The sequence below is a fragment of the Equus przewalskii genome, chromosome 15, assembly GCF_037783145.1.
Source record: "Equus przewalskii isolate Varuska chromosome 15, EquPr2, whole genome shotgun sequence".
NCBI lineage: Eukaryota > Metazoa > Chordata > Mammalia > Perissodactyla > Equidae > Equus > Equus przewalskii.
Genome location: NC_091845.1, coordinates 83,279,171 through 83,304,265, shown reverse-complemented (window position 1 = coordinate 83,304,265; position 25,095 = coordinate 83,279,171). Strand labels below are relative to the sequence as shown.

Sequence of the window (25,095 nt, the reverse complement as noted above, 5' to 3'; positions counted from 1 at the left end):
TATTTCCTCTGACAATAAACTGGTCGTGCAATTCAATATTTCATTAAATTCCTTTAGAATTTTGGAAGTGCAAGTATATTCTTTTTCTGGGTCTTAAAACTTCCTTTAAAGATAGTGATAGAGGTTTACATTGGAATCAACAGTGAGCGACTGGACAGTTCATGAAGCCATTGGAAACTCACAGTGCACTTTCTATTCTTTCTTTAGATAATATGGTACGTGTGAAAGCAATCTGCAAACTGGAAAGCTTTATGTATGTAAGACACTCTTATGATTCCTCATACTTTTTACTGAAGATATATTTTTTGTAGCCTTCTTTGTAATCCATCTCTTACTTCTCTTGTCCTTTTACTTCATTGGTCTTTTGCGTTCCCATCTCTGCCTTTCTTCCCTCTGAAGGCTGTCTCATGATTTGAGTAAATGTTGGGAAAGCTACATGTACGATCTTTCAGAAATGAAGCCACATAAATTTTTATCATGACTCAGATATCAAAAGATTGCTACTTACGATATATCCTAAATTTGGGCTGAGAATGCTAATGTGAGTACAGAATAATATCCTTCAGTTTAAAGTCTTATTCCTTTTTAAGCACTTTTTTTGGCTACAAATATAATGTTATAAGTTTTATGAGTATAAAGAGTAGTAAGAATTATATATATATATATATATATATATATATATATATATATACACACACACACACACATCTAGGCCGAAATCTGTGCAAGACAAAGTCCGATTTGCATTCCTTTAAGAAAATTCTGAGTTTCTATAATGTAGTAGGCCAAGAATTCATCTTACTTATCTGTTCCTATCTTTCTTTTTCTATAGTGGGGCCACATTTTTCTAATTGAGAATTAATATCGAGGCACTAGGTGTGGATGGAACATTAATCGTTCTAGATCAAGACTTTTACTTTGTTTCCTTGATACCCCCACTACAAATAAAAACCATGAAAAAGCCAGTATTTTTCTTTTTGAGAGACTCAAATTCTCTTTTAGATATACATATATTTGTAGTAACACTATAGTTATGAGTGTTCTAGCAAAATGTGCTTAGGAAGTAAGTGAATTGGAATTATACAAAATAAGAAAAATATTGAAAGTATCTCTAGTTATTTGAAAAATTTAAGTTGCTTTGGGGTGCCAAACTAAATTTAGATCCAGAATGAATCAAATAATCAAAAAAATCAAATCATGTTAGATTTTACCAGTGGTATTTAAATATTTCTTTTAAGATACTAGGCAAAAGTTTAATCACAGAAAAAAATTATTGGAAATTATGGTAACTTTTAAATCAATGAGTGTAATATAAATGCAATTAAGTTTTGCCTTTTAGTCACCTATCTTATCATGCTCTGCAACAGATAAGAAGTAGCATGTACTTCTCCTGAATTTACTAGTTTTGTGAGTATAAAAATAAACATCCAAGATAAGATTATTTTGTGGTCTGTGTTTTTTTTGAGATTATGAATGTTTTACTTTGATAGAATTCTGTTTATTTCACTTCTTTGTTAATTAGAATTTAAAAACAATTTTGGAGGACAAGATTTCTACTCTCTCTGTTACTATTGACTCTCTTTCCTGGATTTTAAATGAAGAAGTGATTTTTAGAGAAGAGCGTCAGTGGCTCGCATTCTGCTGGAATGGTCTCACACCACTTGGGCAACATGTGAACTGGCCCACTAAACCCACTAACTCTGAGTCTTGGGTCTTTTTCAAGATAAAACTCCCATAGGAAGTAGCAAAAATTATTCCTGAGATTCTAAAGGTATAACTTACTTGATTCTTTTTGTTTTTTGTTTTTGAATTTTTTTTTGAGGAAGATTAGCCCTGAGCTAACATCTGCTGCCAATCCTCCTCTTTTTGCTGAGGAAGATTGGCCCTGAGCTAACACCTGTGCCCATCTCCTCTACTTTATATGTGGGACGGCTGCCACAGCATGGCTTGACAAGCGGTGCCATGTCTGCACCTGGGATCTGAACCGGCAAACCCCAGACCCCTGAAGCTGAGTGCATGAACTTAACTGCTATGCCACCGGGCTGACCTTTGATTCCTTTTTTTTTTTTTTAGGGATAATTTGTAGACTTTCAGAGTAGCCCAGACACTAATTATTATCGTATAGATCCAGTGGGGTGACAAAACTTTTGTTACTCAAAGGGCTTAAACTTACTCCCCAAATAAGGAAAGTTATTGAGAACACTTTAAGCTTTTCTTTCAGCATTAGTCTTTTAGAATTTATGTTTAAAACTAGCTGATATTAAGCAAACTGGATATATTAGTTATTGTTACACTTAATATAGTTTACAATTTTAATTTTAATATTATACTTGTTAACTCATTAGTGCTTAGTTATTATAGCTTTCTCTTTTCTTCTTCTGATGTGGAACAATTTAAACATATTCGCATGAATTAAGCAAACAACATACCCCACTTCTTCTCCTTTGGTGGCCAGAAATCTTGGCTTGAAATGAGGAGCTGACGACACCCATCTCTGGGACAGCAGGCTTGTGAGCGCCCGCTGGGAACACTTACAGACCGAGTATAATGGAAAACTGAAATATTTAATGGTTCCTACTAATGATGTTTTCCTTTGTTTTTTGGCTACAGATAGGGAAAATGGGAAGCTTTTTAAAATGTAGCAGTTTTTTCTTTTAAGAAAAGGACCTGGCCAACTATTAGCTATCAATTTTCTAAGAAACTGAGCTATTTTTCCATTGTGCTCTTCACAAAATATTTACAAGCATTACATGTTTTATTTGGTCTCTGAAAGTACAAAACAACAATTTCCAGGTGTTAAGGTCACTGGGTCTTCGAATTTACGCATTTAGGTAAGCCAAACATCTATGTCATCGTCTAAATGGGATACTTCTTTTTTTTGATGTTAACTCAAATGCTTTAAATCTTATACTTGTACTTTTAGATTATTGGTCCCGACTTCTGGCAGCCAGATGTTTCATAAATTAAAAAAATATTGTTTTAAGGATTCAAATCTGCTTATTTAAAAAAATTACACATTGATTGTGATATTTGTTAATGTGAATGTCATTAAACCGTTATGCTATTTAACTTTTCATGTGGTTTTTATCTTGAGTCTTCAACAAGATTGCTAGGTTTTTGAGTCACGGATACTTAAATTTCTTTGCATTATTTCCTCTATCTAGTAAGGGCCCATTCACATCATTTGTTCATTGATTGATTTGCTTCTGTGTCTCACCTGATCAAACAGTGAAATAAGCAATTTTAGGATCTCATCATCTAACCCGCTATCAACCAAATGTGCCAAATTCCTAATGACATCTGCCATGCTCTGCCTTTGTCAAATCCAGCTCAAGACAACTGGGCAAAGTTGACTTTCTGATTAAGATCCTGTATGAGAGGAAGGAACTGGGTTGATTATCCCAGATGCATCTCAAATCATCACGTGAACCAGTATTGCGGTGAAGCAGGAAGAAGTGGAAATGTTGTCATTTTGAAGATTAGTGAATAAAACGCATGTTGGGGACCATTTCCGACATCAGAATCATATTTCTTTTAGTCAACTTGTCTAACCAATTTTAGATTCCTTATAAGTCTGTGGTAAGTTTTTACTTGTACTACCAAAAATCAATAATGGAACTTCTAGAAATTGTTCTTATAATTTTTTTTCGGGAATAGAATTTAAAAAATCCCAACAGTGAAAGACCGTATCTACAACCGTGACTACTTACCAACTCAGCATTGTTCGCCGGGAGTTTGTAAGCGTAGGAGTAAGGGTAGAGCAGCATCTGGGAGTAGGAGTGGATTGTGAGGTACGCTTTGATGGAGGAGAGGTTTTTGCGGATGAAATCAGCCAGGGCTTTGGTCTCCTTTTCAGACTCTGCAGCAGGTCCGCAGTAAGTGTCAGCACACGGGCTTCGAGATGCTCCAATGGCTGAAAAAACGTATATTGTTGTTTATGGCAAATGGTCATCTACTGAAGTTCTTGTGGGACATGTTTCAAACTTTCAAATTAGAGAGTTAAAAGTAAGTTATTTTTACAGGAATTGTTATAATCATCCTCATGTATGTATAGATTATAAAGGATGTATACATTTAGCCACAAGATTAGGATGGTACGTTTTTAAGCTAACAGGGTAAAAAGTTACATGTGAAATCACCAATGTGTCCCTGTGTAGTGTTAGACAATGAGATCAATAAAGGTAAGAAAATTAGTAAGTAGAGGATATTTCCATGAGAAATTTCTGTATTACTGTAATCATTTTCTGAGTTGAATCATAAAATTGTAATCATGTTACAATTTTATTTAAATAGTTATTTAATGACAGTCTCTTCTAGGTTGTACTTTCCACAAGAAGTAGGATTGTGACTGGTTTGTTCAGTCTTATGTTTCCAGCATCCAGCACAGCTGGGACCACAATGGAGCACACAATACATTTTTATTGACTGAATAAATAAACTGTTTTTTGTCTGTGCTTTCAGAAAGTTAGAACTCTAATATATAAAATTTTATATTTTTTCTTGTTTTAGACACTGTTGTGTTTTCCTGTGTTATTTTTCCTCCTATGCTTTTCAACAGATGCGTGCAAAATAGTCAGCCAGATACTTACAGCACCAACCAGCGTTGAAATTTCTGTTGGGGTCTGTGCCAACGCAGGTACTTCCGCTGCGGACGGAGCGCGTTTTTCTCCACATTCGGTTCTGAAAGTGGATTATATGGTTAGGACAAGTACAATGTGGACAAGAAAGTGGTTGGTTCAGCCCCTGTCAGTATTGGTTCAGATACCGTGGTCCAGGTGTAGACGTAGCCGTCAATATTGAGCACAGGCACGACATAAAAGTCAAACGTGTTGAGGAGTTGTGTCATCTGGCTCTCACTTCCATAGGTGCGAACAGCCTGTGTATGAAACATGAAGAGAATTTCATGGAAAAATGGAGGGCATGATGTTGCGAAAATTACATAGACTGAATGAATGTTGGCTTTGGTAATGAAAGCTGTGTCCCCTATCAAGGTAGGTATTATTAATATTTAAAAGGCAATTAACAAAATATTGCTGATAATTGTTTCTAATTCTTCTCTGTTTCCAGGAAACTCTATTTTGCCCGTATATAACTCACATAATTATTATTTTTTATTTTGACTTTAAAGATGAAGAAAGATTTAATAAAATTAAAGACTTTTAAAGAACGTAGATACTCACTACTTTTGAAATAGCAACCACAATAACTTTTTTTCAAAGTTAGTGGGCAATGAGGGTAACACCTACTCCTGGTAAGTCAGGAATGTCTATGGAATGGTCTAGAAGTTTATTTAGTTTCTCTGAAACCTCCTGTAGATGGTCTCACTGGCGGGCGTGCCCGACGTGGAAGAAGTGGGACAGCCTCCCGTTGTGAAGTGGGCTCACAGGGATGGATCTGGGGCGGCCTGGCTGCGCAGTGGTGGAAATCTCCTCCTCCTCCTCTTTCTGGAGAAGGAAACCCTGTTAGGGGCCCAGTTCTCCCTGCTAAGTAGTGTGAACACGTATCCATGAAGGAAGGACCTCATGCCTATTTATGATGTTCTCTTAGTCGTAGGCCCTTAGCCCCAGGGTCATGGTCAACTGAAATTCAGCTGTTCCCGAGGCTTGCTTGAACAGACTTTAAAATATTTGAGGCTTCTATGTATTAACAGTTTTTATATGCTCTTTGTGTATCATCCACAAATAACGCATGATGAAGCATGTGCTTATTAGGTTGGAGGAGACAGAGATCTAAGTTCTTTTAGTGGTCTACAATTGGAGATAACCAAAATACTGATAAAAGTTCTTTCCTTCTAGGGGCCAACCTGACGGCGTAGTGGCTAAGTTTGTGTGCTCTGCTTCGGTGGCCTGGGGTTCACAGGGTTGGATCCTGGGTGCAGACTTTCACACCACTCATCAAGCCATGCTGTGGTGGCATCTCACATAGAAGAACTAGAAAGATTAACAACTAGGATATACAACTGTGTACTGGGACTTTGGGGAGGGAAAAAAAAAAAGAGGGAGATTGGCAACAGATGTTAGCTCAGGGCTAATCTTCCTCACCAACAAAAGAGAAAAAAAGCGCATAAAAAAGTTATTTCCTTCTAGAGGCCAGATGGTGAGATGCCCACTGAAGTTAAATGGTGCCGATTGGATATATAACATGTCTGGAAACCAAGACCATAACAAATAGATAGAGATGTGCTTCACGCAAAGGAAATTATATCGTATATCATAGTATTCTTATATTTTTGAAGCCGTTCAGTCTTTTAAACTTTTAATTTTGAAATAATTTTAGACTTATGGAAGAGTTGCAAATACAGGGAGTTCCTACATACCCTTCACTCAGCTTTCCTAATGTTACCAGCTTACTTACATAACCATGGTACAAGGATCAAAGTGAAGAAACTAACACTGGTCAATACTATAAACTAAACTATAGGCTTCATTCAGACGTCATCAGTTTTCCCGCTAATCTCCTTTTTCTGCTCTAGGATCCCATCCGGGACCCCACATTGCATTGGTTGTCCTGTCTCCCTGGTCTGCTCTTATGTGTGACAGTTCCTCAGTCTTGCCTTGTCTTTTATTGACTTTGACAGTGTTGAAGAGTTTGCAGAAAGTCCTCCAATTTGGGTTTGTCTGATTTTTTTTTTTAATCATTAGAGAGGGGTTATACATTTTGGGGAAGAATAGTACAAATACGATGTGTCTTTTTAGTGCATAATACAGGCAGTACATGATAGTGATTATGTCTCATACTGGTGATGTTAGCCTTGACCTCTTGGTTGAGCAGTTTCTGCTGTTTCTCCACTGTAAATTCTGCCTTTGTAATTTAGTACGTATTTTGGGGGAGATACTTTGAGATTGCAAATATCCCATTTCTCTTTAAACTTTTTTTTTTTAAAGATTGGCACCTGAGCTAACAACTGTTGCCAATCTTCTTCTCTTTCGTTTTTTTCTGCTTTTTCTCCCCAAGTCCCCCCAGTACATAGTTGCATAGTTTTAGTTGTGGGTCCTTCTAGTTGTGGCATGTGGGACACTGCCTCAGCGTAGCCTGTTGAGCCGGTGCCATGTCTGCGCCCAGAATCTGAACTGGCAAAACCCTGGGCCGCCAAAGTGGAGCGCACGAACTTAACCACTTGGCCACCGGGCCGGCCTCCTCTCTTTAACCTTTTACTCACTAATTTTTGCATCTATCCATAGATTTGCCTGAAATGATGATTAGTGTGGAGTTCTAATGGTGATTTTCAATTTTGCTCATTCTTTGTACATCCAATAGTTGTAATTCTTCTTTAAGAAAGAGTTATTCCTTTTCTCCTGGTTATTTATTTATTGAATCATTTATTCATACCAATATGAGATATTTAAGAACTTTAGTTAAAGGGCTTTCCATATATCTTATCATAAGAATTAAGGAATAAGGAATGAAGACCAGTATCATTTAGAGTAGGAACTACTGTGTATTACTTTCTTTTATTCTGAAATATACAATGATTGTTACCCAGGAGATGATCAAGTTAGTGGCTTATCAATAATCATTAATCAGTAATCATTTAAGTGACCCATCCACTATACTACCTGTTAGCCTCTCCACCAAAGGCTGGTGAAAAGTTCAGATGAGTGAAATTCAAATAAATACAATTTGCTAACTGTTAGAAAATCTTGCCTTATAAAGGTCTCTTGGTGAAAGTTGAAACTAATATCCAAAAATGAGAACTTGGAATTATGAATTTTTTCTGTGTTTTTATTCTCTTTTATTGTAGCTATCTTATAAGGAATTGATCGAAATAAAAAAAGTACTTCCTATTTCCCACTGCCAAAAGTCCTTCTACTTACTGACCTCTTTCACAAACCATTGGCAAAATGCAGGGGAAATCCACTCTCTGGCGTGGAAACCACAGTCTATGAAAATGGCAGGCTTGTTTGATCCAGCTTTACCAACCTATTGCAAACAAAAGGAAAAGGGAAACTGGCATTCAGCACATTCAGCGGTTACCATTCACTACCCGTCTGGGCTTGGACTCAACAGGTGAAACCTGACAGCAGCAAGAGATATAGCCTGTGATTAAATTAAAACATAATACTGGCACAGTATGTTCTTGCCTCTAGACTCTCACAATGTTTCAGCTGAAGGCTTACATGGCTGTTTATTATTTTTATTAAGCTTGACAAGCTCATATTTTCAGAAGATGCTTGATTACCCTGCTTAATTGTACTCACGTGGAGGTTATTTTCAGCTGCTATTATTAGATGACATGACCAAGACAACTGGATGAGTAATTAGAAGTAATCATGATGGTTGCTAATCTTGTAAGAATTTTTCCTTCTCTCCCACTTATTCCTGATCTTTTTATTTTCTTCATTAGAATTACATGACAAAAATGACATTAGAGGATGATAGAAACAAATTGTTGATATGCTTTGTAATGTTGTCTGATAGACGTGAAGTTTATGAACCTCTTTAACAAATGGATTTGCAAACGACATCTGGGAGAGAAGAATTTCATCAAGGTAGGTGATCATTTACATTGCTTACAGGAATGTGGTTAAATTTATAGGGATTCTCTTATTTTATTGCATTTTTCCTTTTGAATAAATCAAAATAATGATTTAAAATTCCACATATGATAAAAGAAGCTGGGGAATCTGTTTGATTCCCTGGGGGAGAGAGGCAGGGAAAGAGTTATAACAACGTTTGGGATGAGCATGTCTGTGAAACAGATGCTAATGTGTTAGAATTCATTGATTGAAAGCCCTCAGACACAGCAAGGTCACGGTTAAAAGTGATTACCTTGAGGAGGTATATATTGCGTCCTTCAAACGTGGTGCCAATGGTACTGCGGGAGATGAGGTTTGGATTCTCGCTGGCGACTTGTTTAGTCCAGGCCTCTATCTACCAGATGGAACCATTTGTGGATTAATGTGACGTTCTTGGTTCAATTCCCAAATGTCTGTCTAAACCACGCGCACATCCTACCGTTTCCCAGTTGTTGTACTTCTCGTAACTGTGTCCCGTTGCGCGGGCCCCGCTGTCAAACTGAGCCTCCAGCGCAGATCTCAGGTTGCCTATCAGCACCCTGCAATAAACCGAAGGGGTGCTCCTGTGAGTAAGTGCATTTCTCCGCAAACGTATGCGGAAACCCAGAGTGACGACCTTACTGGATGGTACAGTGCACTCTCCACGGACTCACACGTGTCCTCTGATCGTTCCTGCTGCCCTCAACCTGAGCTGCTCATCGCAAAGAGTGAGTAACCGGTTGAGAAGGGAACTGGAGCGTGGGAGCAAGGCAGGCTCTTCCTTGGCCCAAACTTTGCATGTTTGGATGTCCTTGGACCCTAACCTTGGAAAATGGTTTCCCCTGGTACCGGGGGCATTCTGGATCAGGGCCTTGGGCTGCCACATGAAAGTATGCTCTTGAGTCCTTTACATGGTCAGGTAACTGGGACAATTGGTTCCCTGAGGCCTTTCTCTAGGTTTTGAGGAAACCATCTTGATGGGTGGAAATTCAGAAATATTAACAAGCCGAAGACTTATTAGACAAAGAAGACCGGGTTTAAAGAACTAGTTTTTGCTAGCCTGTGTTTTGGCTTGTTTAAAGTAATCTAAGAATGGTTCTGTAGCAAGATGATATGATTGGGGCCGGCCCAGTGGTTAAGTTCACGCGCTCCGCTTTGGCAGCCCAGGGTTTTGCCAGTTCGGATCCTGGGTGTGGACATGGCACAGCTCGTCAGGCCATGTTGAGGTGGCATCCCACATGCCATAACTAGAAGGACCTGCAACTAAGATATACAACTATGTATGGGCGGCTTTGGGGAGATAAAGCAGAAAAAAAAAAAAAAAAAGATTGGCAACAGTTGTTAGCTCATGTGCCAATCTTTAAAAAAAAAATGATAATATGAAAATTGGTGACAGAACCTCTGAGGCCTGCTTATTTCTAGAAATGATTGTTCAGGTGAAAGTTCCTATTATAAGAGGCAGCCTGAAGGTGTGGGTATGTCTGACTTTGTTTCTCTTTGCTATGTTTGAGCGGAAAGTGTGTTCTGAAGGGACAAAATTTTCTGAGCGTTAACATCCTTGGTCACAATCCTGTGGATATTCTGAACAGAGGCTAGTTTGCAGAAACTTCTATTATCCACAGTGAAGCCTTGAAATGTTTTTATCTGACACACAGAGAATTGCAGCCGCACATCAAAAGTCTCCTTCTGCGCCGGCTGCCCAAGGGCATTCTGAGGAAGTATGTCAGGGACACCCGCTGAACCTCCCCGCGTTTCTCCTTCATTTGGTTAACGTGGGCATGAACTTGTGTCTGTTTATGGAAAATGCCATAAATTAATACCAAATGATACTTGCTTCCTAGCAAGAGGCAAATACTGTTTTACAGTCTTAACTGTCTTAAGGTAGTATTTAAAAAGGAAGAGAAAGGAGCAGATTTTAAAATTTTTTCTGTGGAAGGAAAATTTCCCATTGAGCAGCCATCAGTATTCTGTTAGTATATTAGTTTCTGTGGCTGCTGTAAATCACCAAAACTTAGTGGCTTAAAACGAGGTGAATTTATTATTTTGCGGTTCTCTAGGTTAGCAGTTCAACACGGGTCTCATTCAGCTAAAATCAAGGTGTCAGCAAGGATATGCTCCTTTCTGGAAGCTCTAGGGGAGAACCTGATTCCTTCCCTTTCCAGCTCCTACAGGCTGCCCACGTTCTTTGGCTCTTTGCCTTTCTCCCCCATCTTTGAAGTCAGCAATAGCATCTCAAGTCCTTCTCAAGTTGCATCCTCTGAGCTCCTCTTCTGCCTCCCTCTTCTGCTTTTCAGCATGCTTGTGATTACATTGGACCTATCTGGACATTCCTGGATATCTGCCCCTTTTGAGTTCATCTGCTTAACAAACTTAATTCCATCTGGAACCCTCCCCCCTCTCTGCCATGTAAGAATACACGTTCAGATGTTCTGGGCATTAGGATGTAGAGAGTTTTGGTGGGACCATCATTCTGCCTGCTACAGTTAGGAACAATGATCAGAGTAAGTGCTATAATTATATTCAACACCCAAGTTGGGTTGTTAGGGAATAGGGTGGAAGTAGAAAGAATCCAGAGTTAGGAATCAAAAGATCAGGGTCATCATTTTGCCTAACTTGTAAATTGGCTTCAGAAAAGTAATTTAATCTCTGGGCCTGAATTTCATCATTTTTAGAATGGGGTGTTTGATTGGCTGGTATTCAATGTCCTTTTCAGTTCTAAGATGCAATGGCTTGACTCAAATCCATACGCCTTGGTCATTTACACAGATATCTTCTAAGGTTTATGAAAAAAAATTTAAACTATAGTAAAGTTGCCTGTTAGCACCTTCATAAACTCCAGGAAAACACCAAGAAAGAGATAGTTTAGGAAAATAACATTCAAATATAACTAAAAACTGAAAAAAAAAAATGAACAAAAACAAGACAAAACAAGCAAAACAAAAACCTTGAAAACTTAAAAAAATCAACTGGCAGAAACCTTTAAGAAAATGACTATATTCCTAAATCCCCAATTTCAGAGAACAAATCCTGCCTGACAAGGATGAGCTTCTCTGACTGACTGACAAAACTAAAACTCCAGGAGGAAATGGTAAATGACGTCTATTTTCACTTTAACAAGATTTCCCATTGTCAGTGAGCAACTAAGTTATTATCTAGGTCACATGGCTTCTTAGTGGGTATCCCAGATCGTGAGTTCAAAGCTCCCAGGTGTTCCCCAACCTCAAGACCTTCCATAGACGTTTGTATCTAAGACCATAACCATGGCGATCTCTGATCTACCAGAACCAGCTCCGAGTGGAGGGAGTCCCAGAGCTCCCACAGCCTATTGCTGCCCTTTCTCCTGCACCTGATCTCAAATTCAAATTATTTGAGAGAATCAGGGACTCTGTTGGGATTATTGTTTTGCTTGGTACTAAGATGAGACATTCTGTTAGAGTTATTACTATGTTAAATATTAAGCATTTTCATCAACGATTAGGACAAAGAAGCATAAAAAACCAGTTAAATTTAAGATGACACTCAAGAGTAAAGTATCGTCTAGTGACTTGCAAAAGAGCATCAGGATGAGGTGGAAATGTGGTGCTGACTTTTGCCTGAAGGCGAGGGATTGACCTCAAATGGTCCTTTCCAGCTCTATGATTATTTGATTTTATTAGATTTAAGACAAAGCACTACATTAGCTATATTACAAAATATTATTACTAAATAATGAGCTTCTATTCTAGGAGATTAAAGCAATGCCTCTTAATGTAATAGGGACTGCATTATATCTCCCGAATACAGAGGCATGGACACTATTTTATACTTTTATATGTTCCTTTTATAGTGCCATCCAACTTCTTCTCCTTCTTTTTCTTTTGGTGAGGAAGATTGGCCCTGAGCTAACATCTGTGCCAATCTTCCTCTATTTTTTGTACATGGGACACTGCCACACCGTGGCTTGATGAGCAGTGTGTAGGTCCATGCCCAGGATCCAAAGCTGCAAACCCCAGGCCACCAAAGCAGAGCATATGAACTTAACCACTATGCCATGGGGCTGGCCCTGCTTTTTTCTTTTTTTTAAACGTGCAGACTGACAAATAGAAATGGCAAGCAATAGAATATATTGGAGTATATGAGGAAGCCATTTGGTGTCAACCTAATTCAGCCTGACTTTGTTTTTTCCAAAAGGGCCTGACGTGCCCATTGAGCATGTATTATATATCTGCTTTAAACATTTACTACGGCAAGAACGAATGGCCTTAAGATAAAGATGCAACTTCCCCCCACATTGGCATTTCCTTAAGGATAAGCATCTTTCCTTAGGCTAGGAACTGATTGCTGCGCTCACCTTTGACCACTCAGTTCACCTGTGACCACGCAGCTAGAGACAGCAGACCTGCCACCCTGCTGTGTCCACCGAGACAGCAGACCTACCTGCTGTTTCCGTCAATTGCTGTGCTGACAGAGCAGTCTCACAACTATTGTAAAAAGGACATTTCAATCCTATGTGAAACATCCTCTTTGGGGGCGTATAACCATTCTGTACACCCCACTTCTTTGGTGCCCTTCCTTCCTTCGGGAAGAAAGGCCCCGGGCCATGGTCCTCAGATTTTAGCTCAGAATAAACTCTCCCAAATTTTCATTTATAGATTGGTTATGGATTATTTTTGTTGACAAGACAAACTAGATAACAGGGACTCCCAAGAAAGCAAGGAACGCAAAGTCTGAGAATGAGCGACCTGACTCCGTTTTCTTCCCCTTTCAGATTCTTTAAAATGAAGCATTTGGTCAGTTCCCAGACCACATGCCCATTGCTATTGAAGAATGGTACTGTGCACCCATTCCTGTCCAAGGACGCTTTCCTGTGTGAATCTGAAATATGTAGGAAAATGGTGCTATAAGCGGTTAGCAACCCTCAGTCTCTCCCTGAGTTGAATGGGGCAAAGACGACCTCTGTGCAATTTGTAGGAAGGAATTCTCTGCAGGGCCGCCCACCAAAAGGTTCTGTCAGCTTGGCTTCAGAACCATAAGTTGGAGAATTACACCATCCAATTCCTAGTCTTTCTGTACCTAAGGGTCAACACAAACATTTGAAAATACAGTTATTTTTCTTGGTGCACACATTTTGAATTTTTTTCCTGCAGTAATTCAGAATTTGATGAAAGCTGCCAAATGACACAAGTCTCGGTGAAAAGGGTTGGAACCACTGAAAAATCGGAAAAGCTATTTTTGGAATTGTGTAGTAGATGGTTCCTGTTATATACAAACACAACTGCAAATTCTCAGGTAGGAAACTGTCTAAATACAAATTAGTTATCATACGATTTGTATCATATTATGATACAAATTAGTTATCATAATAATGGGATGCACGGGGCGGCTTGCGGCCCCGCAGGGATACTGCTGGTGGCTTCTCCAGGATTTCCAGGGACTTATTATTATTTAATATGTGGAAAGTGATATGCTATGAATGTGCTAAGCACTGAACAGAAAAGCTAGAATTCACAGGCTCTTAGGCCCCAGGGAACGTCCTATGTTCTAGATGAGGTGACATTCTCACACAATTCTCCGAAAGTTTACCCACTACAAAAGGACATGAAAAGGACACTGATAAAAGGAGACTGATATGCGCTGAGAAGCGCTTTTCTCCCCTGTGAGATGGGCGGAATGAGGACGGCGTTCAGGTGGCTAGGGTTAGCTTGTGGTTCTGATCCTCCTTTTGTTTTTCTTGAAGAGTTATAAAGAAACTGTCATCCTCTTGAGTGTTACGGAAGGCTCCTGAAGGCTAGGGTTTTAGAAGTCCTTCCTAGTGTGATAAGAAGAGCAAGGTGTCACAGCCATAAATCTAAATCACATTTTGAAATTTACTATGTTATATCTTTGTTTTAAAAAGACAGTCAATTCTTAAGGTCACATTTTGACACTTCCCTCAGGCAGAAGCAGACAGCTCAGCTGTGTGAAGCACGATAACAGGGTTAAACGAAACAGTTTCTGTTGACCTTTAAAAAATGTATAATCTCCCTCTTTGCATTCACAGCAATAGTAATATCAGTTGCGATTTATCTACATATTGTTTTATTTCATCTTCTCAACAGCCCTTTGAGAGAGGCATTATGGCTTCATATTATACATAAGGGAACTGAAGCTCAGAAAGGTTGAGCAAATTATCCAAGGTCACACAGCCAGGAGGTTGCAGAACCAGGATTTAAATCTGGTCTGGTTTTTCCCAAAGCCTTTACTTGTTGCTTTATGCTGCACCACTTCTCCTGATGGAGGTACAGATTTTATAGGTGACAATTCTGACATCTCCACTTACATAAATACTATTCTGTATTTTTAAGATGTGAGAAACAAGACAGAAGTTCTGTTAAAATTATGTAGGTTACATTTTCCTAAAATCCGGTGAAGACTTGAGCTTGTGGCGGGGCACTGTTGGATAAACATTCGAATGTTCAGGACTGGAGCCCGAGACTGTCTCTTTGCTTCTCGCTGATCCACTCTCTAGAGGAAGAACTCTGCTCTGGACTAAAGACCCCATTTCCTCCTTCCCTCTAGTGCAAATGCCTCCAGGTCAACATGGTCTCTCCCAGTTCTAAGCCTTAGTGTGTGGTCTGTCCTCTGCTTAGAGTATGACTTTTCCTTATCTTCGTCTCGCTGACTCCTACTCATCCTTCAGTTCTCAGCTGAAGCATCGTTTCCTAGGGTGGCCCTCCCTGAGCCCTAGACGTGGTCTCTTCCCCTGCATCTCCAGCCCTTTACTCTTCCTGACATTTTTTACACGTTATTGCAATTCTTTGTTTAAAGTCTATTTTCCTCTGAAGAGAGTGGGGCTGTATCTATCTTTTGGTCTTTGGTATATGTAGACACTCACTATCTATTTGTTGGATCAACAAGTGGGCAACTGCCTCTACTGAGGAGGACATTCTCATCTTAAAAGCCTTAGATGGGGGCTGGCCCCGTGGCCGAGTGGTTAAGTTCGCGCGCTCCGCTGCAGGCGGCCCAGTGTTTCGTTAGTTCGAATCCTGGGCGCGGACATGGCACTCCTCATCAGACCACGCTGAGGCAGCGTCCCACATGCCACAACTAGAAGAACCCACAACGAAGAATACACAACTATGTACCGGGGGGCTTTGGGGAGAAAAAGGAAAAAAATAAAAATCTTTAAAAAAAAAAAAAAAAGCCTTAGATGGACCAGCGTGGAATTTGGGGAGAGGAGATGTGGGGTGATCAGCTTAGCTAACTCTATTCTAGGCCTTTGGGGAACGACTTTCCTTTCTTTCAGTCCTTTTTCCATGCCTTTCCTACCATTAGAGACAGTTGTGGGGCCTTGGGGTAAAAAGGATAGAAGGACCACTCAGTCTAACTGTAGTCTGGTCCTTAATCTAAAAGGGCATGAAGAGCCCTCATGGCTCACAGTAGGTCTGACTGCTCACCTGAGAGAAGCCTGGATATGATTTAGGACTAAGCCTGTGTCTAGCTGATAACAGAGTGTCTGTTGGTTTGGCCTGTAGTCTATATATCACTTGCAAACCAGTAGCAGCTCAGATGTCTGGCTGAAGATTTGGGGTTCAAGAGTCACAGCCATTTTTATAAGAGCGACAACTAAGCACAAAATCTACCAGACCTGAAGTCTTGAGATCTGGGATCCGGGGCCAGCTCTGCCATGACCTATGTGTGGGGTCCTGGGGAAGCTATGGTTTGGGTCTTATTTTCAGTTTCAGAGTTATTCAGAGGCTTGGATGAGAGCATACATGGGAGAGAATTTTAATAGCTATAAAACATGAACTTACTCATATTGTAGTTCATTCTGCTCCAGAAAGTCTTCCACGGTCAAAATATCTTCTGCTTTAACGTGGAAGTCAACTGTACTGTGAGGTGTGATTTGTGTGGCAGAATCTGGTTTCCAGAAGTCAATCTGAATAAGGAATAAGATATGTTGTATTGGACACCTATAATTCAATGGGTGAATTGTCATCAGCAAGCACGCTATTGCTCTACTCCACTGGGTTATTTTCAAACTCAAATTATCCGTGAAATCTCTTAAACCTATCTCCTTTTAGTGAACAAGAGTTGGGATCAAGCAGCTAGATGTCAATAAAAATGTTTACACATACATAAGCTTAATTGACTGTCAACGAGCATGAAGAACATATAATTATTTCCCATAATGCTAGTTAATTGCAGTATTCTATAACTGCTCTTTTCTTTTTATTGATTTCCTGTACCAGTTGCTCGTTGTGATAGCAGTGTTTGTGGTCATGGGTAAATGTGCTGAAGGAATGATGATGAATTAACTAGAGTCACAAAATTTAATAGGGACAAAGTGAGCTTTCCTTGTGGCTTTTTAATGGACTTATTTTATGAGTTTACCTTGGAACTCAGTGCTGTGCATGCCACAGTCATGTGTGGAAGCATGAACGTCCCTGACCTGTGGAGGGTACCTCAGGGAGGGAAAATGTATGTCTGCACGGTGCTCACCTAGGCACCATGGCCAGAAATAAAATACTCTCGAGGATCCAGCAATGTCCTGACATTTTCATTTGTTCAATTATCCATGAGTAGTTATTGAGGACCTACCATGTGCTAGGCTCTGTGCCTGAGAAAAGGAATATATTAGTGAGCAAACCAAACATGGCTTCTGTCCTCATGGGGGAGATTTTAGAGAAAATTATGCACAAAAATAACAGGAGGACATATTTGATAATTCTCATGTTTTTCTTTGTGGATGTGTGGTGTCAAATCTCCTTTTTCCATAGGAAAATATTAACCAAGGACGGGCTGCCTCTCGTAGGTGTCTGTTTTCCTGTTCCTTCCTTGAGTTGAGCAATGCCTAGAAGCTAGAGGCAAGCCTGACATTGGGTCTTTGTCTGCCCTTGTGTCTTGCCAGTCCCTGTTCAGATGTTTCTGAGCTAGTCTCAGGCTAGACATGTGACAGGTGGTGATATTTGGGACCATTGCTTGGAAACTTGGAAGGGAGTTTGCGCAGACTTAGAAGTTGTTTAACAGAAACTGATGAGGTAAGATCTTAAGATGCCTCAACTGTAGATACAGCTGTGGAGACTCCAGTAGCCTATTTCCTGTCCTGGTAATCTTCAAACCACTGTAGCTGTCTCACGGGTGCTGATCCTGAGTCAGGGCCATAGGGAATGTCAGGGCAATGGAGGCAGGGGCGTTAGGATTACACCAGGAGGGATTCCAGAAGAAAAAGTGTGAGTGTGGTTGTCACTAAGGTGTTGAAAGGAGAGAGTATTGATCATTCGATAAGAATTGGCTACAGAATATGATCTAGTGAGTCAAAGAAGAGAGGCTAAATGATAGTGGAGGAAGTATAAAGGCATGTCATGATAAGGACAGAGGAAGCAAGGGGCTGGTGATTCTAGTTAGCCAGCATCGTAAAGAGAAGCACGTTCCAGGAGAAGGATATCTTTAAGCATTCACTCTGAATTTGTGTTCCTGATAAATGCTTGTCATTGCAAGATGGGCTGGGAGAGGGAGGTGTATCTGTTACGGACACAGAGTCTGGAATTGGTAAAGCACAGGAAGACCTCCAAGCATCTGTAGGCAACTTGACAGTACCCAGCCCACACGTAACGCTAGGACCTTTTGTTGTGCTCAGGGAACTCTCCACTGCCAAGATCTGAATCTCTGTGCTTGAAAGTTCTTTCACCCAGAACTAGAAAATCCAAGCTAATAGCTTTTGGCAGGCAGGAAGTGCAAAAGAAATAACTCTTTCCAGATAAGTGCTCAACCAATGACCCTGGAAAGTGGGTGTCTAAATACTCCGATTCCCTCTCTTCTCAGGTGGGCTAATTCTGGAGCACGGGATTTGCACCCTTTCCTAGAGTTCTTGTAGGACTAAGCTCTAGTCATTCTCTGTGGTAGCTGGCTTAATAGTGCCCTCTTTTTTGGCTGCCTTCCCCTCTCTGTATCACTCCTCACTTCTCTACCAGTGCTCCCTGCACTTCCCAAATGAAGTCTGCTCTGGAATCTTTATCTGGAAGAACCTAGATTAAGAGGCTAGCTGTCCACATAGAGCAATAAGTGCCTGCACAACATCCTTGGTGATGGTTGAGTACTTCTAGTACTATTTCAGAATAGCCTAATTACTTTATCAATGTTTGTTTTTCTGACAGTAAGTTGAAAGTTGCCTTTCCTAATCTACTAACCTCTTGCCTATTGGTCTTGGCTCTGCCAAATATTGGGGGAAATAGGTAAATATATAGATATGTAGATCTCTCTCTCTTTCTCTCTGTATCTATCAAGAGAATTATCTTTAAGATTTTGCAGTGAGAATGATGGATTCTTTAAAATGGAGTGGAGAAATCTCATAAATATGTTTGACAGAACACTTGCAGAGGTAACCTGAGGTTCCTTAAAAATTTCAGTTTGACATGGAGAAAATTGGTCAGCAAACCGTATTAACATCCATCAGTATGGAGTCCTGCAAGGATGATGCAGATGTACCATATTGGAGCTCATCCCCAGGGGAGCCAGAAATCAGGAGCAACACAGTAGCCTCATAGGGGTTTACCAATGCATAGAGTATGGATACAAATAACAAACTCAAAATATTAGCACAGGAGATAAATATAAATTTCAGTAATTGACAAGACCTTGTGAATGAGATCGTGTCTCAAATATGGAAACAGAGTAAAATAAATGATATGAGATGTGGGAATTGAATTATATGTTAAGAAGTTGTAAAACTGAGATTATAAAATTTTAAATCTAGGAAGCTGAGTGACAAAGAACCATAAAGAACATTTGTTGGAAGATAAAGGAATATCTTTAAGTGATGGTACTGTGGGAATGTCAACTGAATCGGCTAGCTGCCTAATAACTAAAGAGTCCTTTCTAAAATATACTGCAAAACCAGTACAAAAGCAAGATAGTAGTGTATCCACTTTAAGTTCTTTTGGGAATAGGATGGGCATATAAAAGAATAAATATTGGTTTTGGAGATCTTTGGTTCTTCACAATTTACACAGATTCGTTTCTTCACATTGCTCTTGACTGTAAGGTGAGCATCTGATAGACTCTTCAATTATCTTGATGGAATTTTCCTTTCTTTTTGGAAGAGGAAGTGACTTCTACTCTAGGCCTAATTCCTGACATCAGGGAGGAACTTACTAGTGTAGCGGGAGGGATGGAACATTGGAAGACTGTGCCCATGTTACTCTGGGCATAGACGAACATGCACCTTAAACTAGAGAAACAGAGTTCAAGAAAGTACAGAGAAAAGAGAGTAGGTTTTATGGTGAATGTCTCCAATAAAGGAGCAAGTGCAACCCTGACTGCAAGGAGATGAAATGAAATCCTTGCTTTACAGTGATGGATGGAAAGGGGGAGGCCGCTGGTGTCCAGCATGGTCACAGATCTCTCCAATACATTCACCTTTGAGAAGGACATGTTCAAAAGCTGGGAGGAAGGACACATGGCCAAGGATGAATACAAAGACTAGATGCCCTTGTGATGATCTTATCAGGAAGGCTATGGTCCAGAATATGCTGTGCTCCCAAGACTGCTAAGGAGGATAAAAATCTCTTTTCCAATCACGTTGGAAATAAAATGAATAAAGAAGGAACATGCGGTCCCACTGCTTCGAGCTAAAGCATGAAGTTTGCAGCTGAAGAGAGAAAGTAGCCCTGTTTAACTCTTGTTTGGCTTTTGTCTTTTCCAAGGAATTACACTATCTCTTTTTGCTTCTACTGAGAAACAAGATTACCATAAGTAAAGAATTTTTCACATGTCACGATTTTAGCAGAAATACCTTCTTTGGAATGAGAACATTGAGCCCCAAGATGGATGAGGAAAGGAGATTATACTGGTCATGTAAATTGCATTCAGAATCTCAGATCTAACGATGGTGATAATAACAAACACTTATATAGTTCTCACTCCATAAGTTCTTTGTAAGTGCTTTACTTATGTTAATTCTTTTAAATCTCACAACAATCCTATAAGGTAAATACTATTATTCTCCTCATTTGACAAACGAGAAAGCTGAGACCCAGAGAGGTGCCAAGGTCCAACTAGCAAGTGTTAGATCAGGAATTGAACCCAGGCAGTCTGAATCCAGATCCTCTGCTCTTTGCCACCATAAAAATACTGAATTTTAGGTAATTAAAAAAACACCACAGATATGATTGCAGAGTTTTCTCAGCAATCTTGGAGGAATCAGACTTTGAAGGGATCACTGAGTCGTGGAGGGGGTAAGTCTTGGATCGCAGAAACAAGAAAACGGGTGAATCCCAGAAGCAGGAGCTCCGGGGGCCTGGCAAGGATTCTGGCAGAGATGCAGAGAAAATTGGAAACACATGGATTGTGAATGCTTAGAAAAGGAAGCTGTGATCCCTGGGAGCCAGCGCGGTTTAAAGCAAGAGTAAGTCAGGTCCAATTAACTTCATCTTATTATTGAAAGAGACCACTAGCCTGATAGAACACTGAATCTGGATCTGAGCAAAGTGTTTGACCAAGTCTGCGTTTATATTCTTCTTTACAAGTTGGAAAGTACAGTGTTAGCTGTAGGTAACGCCCCAGTAATGGGGGTAGTTGAGCAAACTTATCTGAGGAGAGATGGTTCATGAATCACTTTCAGTGCTTAACACTGTGTCTGCCACCGTGGAGACTCAAGATATATATATATATATTGAATGAATGAACTGAAGGAGGCCTCTGATCCTGTGCTGACCCCTGAAGACTTAACATTTTTCTTTATCAATAGCAAAGACAGAAGTTGAGAAGACATGCTTATTAAAGTTGCCGGTGATGCAAAGTTAGGGGGAAGAATTATTTACCTGGGTGACTAAATTCATTTTTAAAAGGATCTCAACATGCTGAGAACAGGCTATCAAGATAAATTTTAACAGAGTAAATGTAAAATCCTGCATAGGTTAAAAAATCAACTAGACAAGCACAGAAGGAAGAATACCCTGCTTGAGGGTGATTCATGTGAGAAAAAAATAACCTAATGGTTTTGATTGACTGTAGGTTTAATATAAACTAAGAATGTTCTACAACTGTTCAAGGTGCTAGAATCTTAGGCCCCGTTAATAAATGTCTGCTTTAGAAATGAAGGCAGACAGTGGTCCCGCAGTATGTATTAATCAGAGCACACCTGGAGGTCCATTGTCAATTCTGAGAGCTACATTTTAAAAAAGAAATATAGACAGAATGACTGAGCTGTATCCAGAGGTGGCCAGAATGATCAAGTGTCTGTAAACCAATGCTAAGAGAAATGATGGAGGATCTGGAAAAAATAAATCTTAGAGGGAAGACAGTATTTGGCTCATCTAGGCCGGGTGGGTCAATGTGAAAGAAGGTAGCTTTCAGCTCAGTGTATCAGTTAGCATTCTAATTGTAAGGCAAATGAGCTACTCTGAAAAGCAGTATTCTTACTATCCCTGGAAATACTCAAACAGGTTTTATTAGGGCTAGCAACCAGAGTTGCTATTTCCATGAAGGAAATTCTAGATTTGAGTGGAAGGCTGGAATAGATAACTTTATATTCTCTTTCGATTCTAAACTTCTGAATCTGTTTCAGATTATGACACCTTTTACCTTCTTCATTCTTCCTCCACACCTTAAAAGCTAAAAAAATAACTCTAGAAAGATAGGTAGATAGATGGAAGGGTAGATATTTAGGAGCTAGTAGGTTATTTTGGTTTATATACTCACGAAGAAACAGCATTGGCCCAGGTGAACTATTTGTGGTCAACAATAGCTTCCTGCCACACTACATATATAATTAAAAAGTCAGTTCTCATCCCACATACAGTGGATTTTTTTTTTTTTAAGTAGAGTAGAGATTTCGGTTTCTTGAAAATAAAAGTACGGAAATCATTCATGGCTTTTTACTTTCTTTTCCCCCTCATGCCATTTCGTTAAGAGGTCTTGAATCAAGGTCATGAACACTCAAGCTGTTTGATTTGGAACGAAAGAAAATCAAAGAGAACAGATGATACATGGTATGTGGAAACGAATTTCAAGTTGGACAAAAGCCCAGTTTTTCAGTAATATCCAAGTTGATCATTTTTCTCTTTTGCCTTAGAAGGGAAGTGACTGTATATTAGGTGTTCTATGACCTTTACGACAGTTCCAACTCATCCAGTTGTCATGCTCTGTCAACTCTTTTAAAAGTTACCATGGATTTATAATACCAGAGGGCTTATGGCAATCTAGGCAGAAAAAGAAGGTATTGTGGCACTGAATGTTTCTCAAGTTTTTATTTCTTGCTCCAAAAGTGCTATAGTTAATATTTCATGTCACTTTACTTTGATGGAATCACAGTGCAGTCTAAGATTTTAAACTAAGTGTGAAGTAAACCTGTAAAATAGAATCGTTTACCTGGTTGGTGCTGGCCAACTCCTGGAGTAAGTTGACGTGATTTTTGTCTTCAACCTTGACACGGAACACCTTCTCACTGAATGGTGAGATAGCAAAAGAAGAAGAGAAAGTTTAAAATTGGGTAACACAGTCAAATTTTGGGGCCAGTGAGGAAGAAGGGCTTGCTCATTTAAGGAGGTGCTCACTTACCCTTCAAAGTGCTCACCAGACTCATGAGCAGAGGCTAGGGTCACAGTCACGAGAAGCAAGAACGCCAACATTGTGCTTGACTAGGTCTTTTGGGTGGGTTTCACCTGCTTTTATATTCAAGGTGTTTGTTTTCTTCTCCTGATTGCAAATAGGCACTGTCAAATCTTGATGAATGGTTTTCCCGGCATCATTGCCCTGGTAGCTGTGTAAAGTCTGAGAGGATATCTCCCTCAACACCTGTGGAAACAGAGCAAACAATCTCAAGTTCAACCTATCTAATTTGGATGTCAGACCTTGAATAGCCTGGAGGTAAATGAGTATTGAATAAAATCTATTTTTAGTCTCTTTTTTTCATTTTGACTTGAGAATTACGTACAATAAATTCTATAGATTTAAGTGTAAAGTTTCAGTTTTGACAAATGTATACACCCAGGTAATAAACATCTCAATCACCATATAGAACATTTTCATCTCCCGAAGGGTTCCTTTGAGCACCTTTCCAGTCAATTTCTGTACTCCCCTCAGGCAACCACTATTGGAATTTCTAGCTTTTCATACATTAATTTTCCCTGTACTAAAACTTCATGTAAATAAGGTCATACTGTATATATCCCTTTGTGTTTGGCTTCTTTCATTCAAGATAATGTTTTTGAGATTTATCAATATTTTGTTTGCATTATTGGTTTGTTCCTTTTTATTAACAGGTAATATCCCATTGTATGAATATACCGCAATTTGTTTATCCATTTTCCTGTTGATGGATATTTGTGTTGTTTCTAATTGTGTGTTATTATAAATAAAGCTGCAATAAACATTTTTGTACAAGTCTTTTTGTTGACATATGTTTTCATTTTGGAGGGAGATAAATATCAGAGTGGAATTGCTAAATAATAATGTCGATGAGGGTTAAATGATAAGATTCCACCTAACATTTTTCCACAGTGGTTGTACCATTTTAGGCTTCCGCCAGTATCTAGTTGCTCTGCATCCTCTCCAGCATTTTGGTATCATTAGTTTTTAATTTTGGTAATTCAGTGAGTGTGCAGTGATATCTAATTGTGGTTTTAATTTGTATTTCCTTGATACGAATGATGTTGAACATCTTTTTCATGTACTTATTAGCCATTTGTAAATCCTCTTTTGTGGAGCATCTGTTGAAAAATTTTACCTTTTTAAAGAAATTGGTTATTTGCCTTTTAATTATCTTGTAGCAGTTTTTAAAAATATATTCTGGATATCCTTTGTTAGAAATATATGTTGCAAATATTTCTTTGCAGTATGTGGCTTGCATTTTCTTTTTCTCAATATTACTTTTTGATGAGAAGTTTTTAAATTTTGATGAAGTTTCAGTTTATCAATGTTTTTCTTTTATAATTTATGACTTTTACATTTTTCCAAGACATCATTGCCTATGCCAAGGTATCAAACATGTTTGCCTATGATTTCTTACAGGAGCTTTGTAGTTTAGGTTTTTATGTATGGTGTGAGGTATGGGTCAACAAATTTTTAAAAATATGGACCTCCAGCAGATCTAGTACTATTTTTGAGAAGGCTTTTCTTTACCCACTGAATTACACTGGTTTCTCTGTCAAAATTTATTTGGCCATATATGTGTGGGATAATTTCTGGACTTTCTATTGTGTTCTATTGATCTATTTGTCTAATTTTATACAACTATCACAATGTCTTGATTACTATACTTTAGCGAGTCTTAAGGTCAGATAGTATATAAGTCTTCCGACTTTGTACTTTTCTAAGATTGTTTTGGCTATTCTAATACTTTACATTTCCATATATACTTTAGTATCAACTTGTTAATTTCTATGGAAAATCTTGCTGGGATTCTGATTGCTATTGCACTGACTCTGTAGATCAATTGGGGGAGAATTAAGTCTCTCAACTCATAAGCGTGTTATCTCTGTATGTTAATCTGGGTCTTTGTCAAAAGGTGTGAAGGGTCTGAGATTTTGTCCTACCTGCAAGATAAAAAGTTACCCCACCGGTTTTATAGATGCTGCCAGAAGACACAGAAGTGCTGGGTCAGAATCAAAGGACTTTATTACACATGGCACAGCAGGCAGCA

General features: G+C 39.2%; 1 protein-coding gene and 1 long non-coding RNA gene across 2 annotated transcripts in view; one reads left to right on the top strand and one right to left on the bottom strand.

Moving 5' to 3' along the window:
* The window catches only part of CPB1 (carboxypeptidase B1), a 43,445-nt gene that overhangs the window by 10,190 nt on the left and 8,160 nt on the right, over nucleotides 1-25,095 (bottom strand). The window contains exons 2-10 of the mRNA XM_008531940.2: nucleotides 23,013-23,249; nucleotides 22,824-22,899; nucleotides 16,268-16,392; nucleotides 8,956-9,055; nucleotides 8,770-8,871; nucleotides 7,819-7,920; nucleotides 4,766-4,876; nucleotides 4,590-4,680; nucleotides 3,711-3,913 (exon numbers count right to left, since the gene is read on the bottom strand). Of these exons, the coding sequence (XP_008530162.1) occupies nucleotides 3,711-3,913; nucleotides 4,590-4,680; nucleotides 4,766-4,876; nucleotides 7,819-7,920; nucleotides 8,770-8,871; nucleotides 8,956-9,055; nucleotides 16,268-16,392; nucleotides 22,824-22,899; nucleotides 23,013-23,083 (981 nt within the window). The 5' untranslated portion in view covers nucleotides 23,084-23,249. The remainder of the gene's footprint in view (nucleotides 1-3,710; nucleotides 3,914-4,589; nucleotides 4,681-4,765; nucleotides 4,877-7,818; nucleotides 7,921-8,769; nucleotides 8,872-8,955; nucleotides 9,056-16,267; nucleotides 16,393-22,823; nucleotides 22,900-23,012; nucleotides 23,250-25,095) is intronic.
* Nucleotides 4,857-23,839, top strand: LOC139076015 (uncharacterized). Its single transcript, XR_011527203.1, has 7 exons — nucleotides 4,857-4,991; nucleotides 7,742-8,007; nucleotides 8,345-8,489; nucleotides 13,622-13,763; nucleotides 22,366-22,444; nucleotides 22,528-22,671; nucleotides 23,165-23,839. It is a non-coding gene; the product is annotated as an uncharacterized lncRNA (long non-coding RNA).